The sequence below is a fragment of the Salvia splendens genome, chromosome 19, assembly GCF_004379255.2.
Source record: "Salvia splendens isolate huo1 chromosome 19, SspV2, whole genome shotgun sequence".
Taxonomy (NCBI): Eukaryota; Viridiplantae; Streptophyta; class Magnoliopsida; order Lamiales; family Lamiaceae; genus Salvia; species Salvia splendens.
This window is the reverse complement of record NC_056050.1, coordinates 25,273,392-25,281,299: the sequence shown is the minus strand read 5'-3', so window position 1 is coordinate 25,281,299 and position 7,908 is coordinate 25,273,392. Positions and strand designations below refer to the sequence as shown.

Below are 7,908 nucleotides of genomic sequence, written 5' to 3'. Positions count from 1 at the left end.
CGTACCTCCGGCTGCGACGACTCGCCGACCACCTTCTTCCACTTCTTGTTCTTGGGAGCGCCCCGACCCCGCCCCACAGGAGTGTCCGGTGCCCCGAGATCTATACCCAACTCATCTAAGGATAGGTATCAATCCCCTCGAACTGCGTCTCCGCTGGGGTCGATGTGTGCGAAGCAGCAGTACCAAAATCAAAGCTAGGGCGATAGACGTCAGAGCCCCCCGGCGTCCCCTGCCCCCACGGTGTACCCTGCGTCCCCTACATCCCCGCCATCCCCGGCGTCCCCTGTATCGCCGGGTACCCCGGCGTCGCCTGCATCCCGGGTGCCCACCCCGACATCATCGGCATCCCAAAATGCATCCCCGGTCCCCCCTGACCCCCCGGCATCATCGTCATCCCGCGATGCATCCCCGGTCCTCCCTGACCCCCCGGTGTCCCCTGTCATCCAGGCATACCACCACCAGATGTCATCCCGGGTATCATCTGTTGCCAATGGTACATGTTGTAGTACCCGGGCATCTGATTCCATCCACCTCCCACGGAAACCGTGGGAGTTTGCGACCCGCTCGACCCTGAATTTGGCTCGTTGTTGAGATCCATTTCACGTTGTTGATCCTGTACAGAAATTTAGATAGAGAGATTACTCGTTAAAACAAGTGGTGCGAATGAAAATGTCGCGCAAATCACGTATATATAGTGTTTCGAAAATTAAAAAAAATTAAAAAAATTTGGCTCGCCGGTTCCTCGCCGATCGGGAGGCTGCAATAGCGGCGAGCCGATCGGCGAGAGAATCGGCGAGAGCCAGGGAATCGACGTTCCCTCACCGAAATTCTCGCCGATTTGGCGCTCGCCGGCTGCAATAGTTCGGCGAGCCGCTCGCTAGCCGACCACTGGAGATGCTCTTATAGTCCGCGATATTATGTTGGACAGGCAGCATCTGATTAGAATTGTTCTTTAACGGATGCAGTAATTATACTGAATATTTATGGTAAAAAAATTTGTATCAATCGGCACTAACTTCAGAAATCATTATTAAACAATTTTTCAAATACTAATTCGGTCCAAAAAAATAGTCTTCATTGCGGCAAGAGAGAAATAAAGTGAAAAAGTGGTTTAAGTGTTAGTAAAATATGGATTTTACCTCATTATAGAACTATTTTTGTGGATGGTCTAAAATGGAAAAACATGACTATTTTTTGTGAACGGGTTAGTATACAAATTCAGTATCTTCTCATAAATTATGTTTAGGAAGACCTTGTTTTCCATCGAAGTTTTTCTTTATTCTTGGCACTTATAATTATCACATCTCTATTCGAAGAATTTGTTTTATTTTGCAATATGAGCATCAATTGTATTTTTTTTAATGTACAACAACCTCTATAACTTGACTTTGTTGCGAGACGATGATGTTTTTTTTTCCTCAAACACCATCACGGCGGGGGGTTAAGGCTGACCCCCAACCTGTCTATATCAAAAATCATCAAAAGAACATACATCAACCAAGTCCAAAAGTGACTGGTCCGCACGAGAGATACAAATCACAAGAGCTACCAAAGCTACTATTGTATCCCCACAGACCGGTTACTAACCATCTAACTAACGAAAAAACAAACATAACAAAGATATACATCAAAATAATGACAAGGATGAAGGCCAAAAGTTGGCCAAATCCAAAGGAAAACAAAAACCATAAATCAAAACCACGAACCATGTGAAGTAGTCATCCATCTCGATATCTGAATCTGAAGTTCGGATAGCCCAACTGGTCCATCCTGATGAGCGACTTCAAATATCGAGGCGCTGAATCCGCATCAAAGAAGGTGATGGCAGGGGTCTGGACCCCCTACCTGCCAGAAAATCGGTCGGTCGGTTGCCCTCTCGATAGATGTGAGAGCGAGATGATGATGTTTGTTATCTAGTAGTTAGTTTTTTGCCGTTTGTTACGTTACTTTTGATGTTGCTATTATTTATATTATCACCCCTTTATGGTGGATGATGCTCGGCAATTTCAAACTTTCAGCATTTTTTTACTGTAAAGAAATTAGTAAAATCGATGAATTAGGCCTTCAAATTCTAAAAGGAGGGTGAAGATGTTCATGAATTTTGAGTCATTAGACGATTTTGCTCAATTTTATGATACTATAATATGTGGGGAACTTCTCGGAATGAAATAATTAGTAAAATTATAAACTTTTATATAAGGATAAATTTGCATTCGTATTTTTGTACTAGTATAATATGTATGAAACTTTTGTGAATGAAATAATTAATGTTATAAACTAGTTTATTCGTTTGGGCAATTTCTAGATTAGGCAGGTTTTGATTTAGGTAAAAGTGCCAAAGTTCCATTGCTAAAAAATCATTGATCTGTTACAAAAAAAAAAACTACTTTTTATTTGGTTATAAACAAAATGACTATACTACACGCAGATTAGTGTTATTATAATTTTATATATAAATGATAATTTTGGTATTGTTCAAATGGAAATTAATGGCATAATTGAAAATAAGAAATAATGCATGAATTATAAGAGCATCCGCAATGGGAACGGATGTCCCGACGGACACAAAAAAACACATTCTGCCACGTCATAAGGACATCTCACTGCACTGCCACGTCATAAGGACATCCCACTGCACAATAGCGGACATCCTCAAGGACATCCCGACGGACATTCACAATAATAAAAATTCACAAATTCACAAATATGCAATTTACGGAATTAAAATTTCGACACGAACATGGAGAAAATGCATCGATTTTATTTAAATAGTAAAAAACATACATAATTATTTTTTAAAAAAATACATAGTTAAAAAAATCAAAAATCTGAACGTCCGCCGGGACGACCGCCGTGGCACTGCAATGGCCGCAGATATTTGGCATCCGCCGGGGACGTCAAAAATTATCATACCGAATTTCCGGTATACCGGAAATTCGGTACGATATCGGTATGGAATTTTGACATACCGTAATTTCCGGTACGGTATGCGGTATGACACGGTCGGTACGGTATACCGTACCGACCCACCACTAGATTGGATTGCTACTCTAGCAAGAAGTAAATGAAGTTTAATGCTTGGCAGGGTTAATAAAGACTCAAATCTCGAAAAATTAAAAATTCAGAGATAAGAAAATGAACCACACATTAGGTAAATTGCATTTAACTAAAAGAACCCTCATTTAATTGACAAAATTAACAATAATTGATGTAGAATTGATGCTAAATATACACTTTTCATCAGGTCGGCACATGTATTACATGGTGCAGAAATGTTTAGAAAAAGGTTGGGATATGTTAATTTTTAAATATATATAGAGAGAGTTGGGATCATACATTATAATAGTAATATTATTCTTCCACCTACGCTATTATGGATTTATTTCAAGAAAGTCAATGATCCACCCTATATATATAATTGTTTTTTGGGGTTATTTGTCAGTTTTTTATAATTTCATTCACTAATCTATAGTCGAGCTAGATAAGATCATTTAGGGGGATATAAATATATTATATGTATGTATAAAATCCGTGACATCAGATGAAGTCCAAAGAATATTTATTTTTGTTTTTGATAAATTGCAATAAAATAATGTTACACATTAAAAAGATTAGGCTAATCTGTTTATTAAATTAAATTATTTTTCCTCTAGAAGATAAACTATTTTTCCCTAGTTCTAAATTTTCTGTTAGTGTTAGGATATAGCTGGTCAATTAGCATGAGCTATGTCTATTATTTTCCTCATAATTTATACGTCTTTGCTTTGCTTAAATATTAGACTAAATGTTTATGCTTTAAATATGGTCAAAGATTAGCCGCCTCATGCAAGTATTTTCTTCACAGCCATCTATTACTTTTATTTGTCAAAAAAAGATAGTACTATAACTACTATTCAAATATTGACGAATTTATCGCATAGATTTAAGATAAGAGTGATGATATTCGATCATATTGTCGCTGTTCACACAAAATATTTTTAGATAATTATTTTAAAAGTAATCAATTTTAAAAAAATTGAAATGTAAAATTTTAGGTTTTAACTTATTAAAATTAACAATTACATGAATAAGAATTACTACTATCAATTTATGTATATCTACTAAAATATCTAGCTATGGCTCCATAATTTTATTGTTAGGATATATACTGCTATGTTATTTATTCTAGCTATGGCTCCATATATATACTACTCTCAAATTATTAAAAATGTTCAATATATATATTTTCTATTCTGCCCCTATTTTGAGTTGCCATAGATGTTTTTTTGGAATTGATTTTTTAGTATAATTAAATTAAATTTTAAGTGTAATGAGACATCACTTAATAAATGAGCTCTTAACTTAATCTAACATATTAATTAAATACATTAATTCTAACTTAAACTATAAATATTGTAAGTAGTTTGTGACGAGCCGAAATGGAAGAGTGCAAGTAACATGAGATTAAGGGAGTATGCTAAATTAACTATTCCTACTTCAATAGAGAACATATGTTTTGTATATTTAATGATGCGAATATTTCTGAAATTACTAATGGATAAGTAAAATTCCAATTGATTGGTAATTATTATTTTAAATAAAATTATAAATAAGTAAAGTTTTGGTAGCTCTAGTTAGGCTATCGATTTGGTTAGAGGATACATCCCCATCAGTCTACGTATTACTACCGAAAGATGCGTCACATTTTCCCAATATTTTCAGTCATCTTCAACTTTATTTTATGGCGTTTTATATAATCAATCAACTATTACACCAGAAAAGAATAAACAAAATCAAATTACTACTATTATTTTATTTTATCATGGCAATGGGGTCGCCATGGAAAAAGTAGTTGCAATTATCTTGTCCATGATCATAATAATAATAAAAACAATAATATAATAATTATGTACCATGTATTTGTATGAGTCATCTCCATGTGATTATATTGTTACTTTGTAGCTTGGTTTTGGAATCCCAAAACCCTTTATTTTTTTTAAAAAAATCATCGAAATGGATCTCGACTTACAAATTAAAGGACCTACGTCTGCCCAAATTCTTCAATGCCCTCAACAATCCCTACAAAATTTCTTCACCTACACATCCCCACTTTATTTTGTTTTCTTTTTATTGTCACTTTTAATAAATAATTAACGATTTTTTCGCATCCTATGACTAAATTTCAATATTTATATTTTTATTATTAATTCTAACATGGGATAGATTTGTTGGGATCGCCATGATCGATTATGGGATGTGAGTTCATCATTCACTATCGGTCCGTAGTGTAGAGAGTGTGTGTCTTATTTCAAGATTTTAATTCGAATATTTGATGTTAGTTAACTTTAGCATGTGCATTAAGAATATAATTCTGATGTTGATTTTCTTTCATATTATGCATATAGCTTTTATAGAGGATCGAGTTTATGTTTTAAACAATTTATCGATATTTATTAATATTTGATTATTGCATGATAGATTATGTATTTTTTTTTATAAATTTGGAATTTTTTTTCTTTTCTTTACCATAAAATATAATTAATGTATTTATAAATAATTACTATAGTACAAGAAAAAATTTGACATGTTGAAATGTGGAACTTGAATGTATTAATTAAATACATCAAGTCTCAAAATATTGAAGTACTACCCTTTTGGCTTTTGTCAATTTTAATTTATTTCTCTATAGAAATGGAAAAGAGGGAAGTTTTTTGGAAAGTGTTATTTATAAATTCTATTTACAGTGATAATATAATACTATGGGACATTCATATTTCATCATTTGATTGTTGAACTTTGCATGACACACATTAAGGTAAGCCACTCAAACTCAAGCACTTTCATATTCATCACATATAATTTTTCCTTCCATACTTAAATTCTACTCAATTCATTCTTTGAAATTTGGCACTTTCGAGAATGGAATAGAAGGAAAATGGAATAAAAAAAAGATGACTTGGTTTGGAAATTCCACTCATCACGTGCTTGTTGACACGATTAATTTTAATATGGAACGTCTATCATAATTCTGCACATAAAAATATACTGAAAAAGTGGAAAGTTAATGGCGAAGCTTAATTGGATCGATTAAAAGTAATGATTTGTAAGAATAATAAAAGGGTAAATTCTCATAAAACATCTAATTTCTCCAAATTCTGATATTTCCTGTATTATTTCATAAAAAAAGTTGGTAGAGTTATATTTGATATAGCTACAGGTGAATTATATGTGAATATCTTCGACGATGATATGTTAAACGATATTATCTATTTATAAAAAAAATTATTTTATTAAAACATTAATAATATTACATGTCAATGATCTTATTTTTTCCCCTGAGAAGACAAATCCAAAGTAGCTAGTAATTTTTAATATTGTAGTATACACCAGAATTTAACTAAATTTTATGATTTTTAACTATCAGCCTTAATGAAACATAGTGCTTTTTCATCATTTAAGCCACTTAATTAATTACAATCTATTTGTTTCATTGGTGGGGTATTGTTTATTTCACCGGTTTAATTACCTAATTAACTGCTCAATGAAAAGACCTAAACCGAATATCCACCTTTTTCTCATCTTGTCTGCAATTTCCCCTTTAAAGATTCACTATGATATGATGTTAGTGGTGATGGCACTAATTTCACACCATTTGAGTTAATTCTTGATTTAGCGCCCTATTTATTGACTAAATCCTACTCTCTATGAAACATATAATGATAGTGATAAAAACTTAAGATAAGATTAAGACTAGAATTTGACTGGTGCACTTATATTGGCTTTACCTCAAAAAGGCCCAACACTACTTTTCAAGACATAAAATCAATAAAATTTCATCTCTTATTATTGTGAAATTAGAATAATCGATCACCTACACTAATAAAGGTAATTTTTTCCCAATGGGTCCAACCAGCTGGCCTTTATTTAGGTCGGTTACTTCTCTGCTTCAATCTTTTCTGGATTTTTTTTATTGAAAAGATATAATTTTAATGTATTTTTCTTATATCAACAAAAAATAATTCAAGCAATTAAATTCTGACGCAATTATAGATTGAATTTGGTAGTAAAAAAAGGATTAATAGTCATTTAAGTAGTTAAATTCTAGTATGTCCCACGAATTTTAAAATTGGAATATTAAATCACAAAGTTTTAATTTTTCTCAATTGTCTCATCTATGCATAAAATGTTGTCTTTTAACGATATTCAAAACGACACGTTTAATTAAATAAGTATTTTTTTCTTTTTTTTGTATTCGTTTATTTCTTATTTCGTTTTTTATTGAAATATTGTCGTTTTTAACATCACAAAAATATGTCGATTGTGCACAAACTTCGTGATTTAATATTCCCATTTCAAAGCTAATAGGTCAGACTAGAATTTGACCTAATTTCGTGATTTAAATGGATATTATCCCTTTTAAAAATGTCGTTTGTTCGGAACTAATTGATCTGATATAATCCTAGATTACATGTCATATAACTTGATCAAGATTGGCAAGACAATACTAATTTTGTGTGACAGTATTAGCATATTTTTTTCTTTATAATTATTTGTTTGTAAATACATTAATATTTCGATATTTTATAGTTTTTAAAGATTCATAAGACAATACTAATTTTGTGTGACAGTATTAGCATATTTTTTTTCTTTGTAATTATTTGTTTTACATGAATATTTCGATATTTTTTAATTTTTTTTTCTCTTGAAATTTTATTTAAAATCTTAGTACATGAATTATTGAGGTTTATTAAATTTTCTTGCGAACTTTTGAGAGTTTCAATTTTCCCCACTACAATAGATTTTTCTCTATAATCATTTATTTTTTCGCACTTTCTTTGAAATTTGGGTATATGTGTATTAATTTGTATTTATCTAAATTCCGTGATAATGAATTTGATGCAATTTTAGGAATAATTTAGGTATGTGCAT

The 7,908-nt window shown here is 32.3% G+C and overlaps 1 protein-coding gene across 1 annotated transcript; it reads right to left on the bottom strand.

Annotated features, from left to right (window-relative positions):
- Window positions 1-209: 209 nt before the first annotated feature.
- On the bottom strand, window positions 210-598 carry LOC121779223 (uncharacterized PE-PGRS family protein PE_PGRS20-like). Its single transcript, XM_042176543.1, has 2 exons — window positions 532-598; window positions 210-481 (listed from the first exon to the last, which is right to left on the bottom strand). Exons 1-2 carry the CDS (start codon window positions 596-598, stop codon window positions 210-212), a joined length of 339 nt encoding a protein of 112 aa, XP_042032477.1.
- Window positions 599-7,908: the final 7,310 nt, after the last annotated feature.

Excerpts from the sequence above, each read along its gene's own strand:
- LOC121779223 (XM_042176543.1), bottom strand. The coding sequence starts at position 598 with ATGGATCTCAACAACGAGCCAAATTCAGGGTCGAGCGGGTCGCAAACT. Across the intron at positions 482-531 it reads TCCCACGGTTTCCGTGGGAG|ATGATACCCGGGATGACATC; the intron begins GTGGATGGAATC and ends CATTGGCAACAG.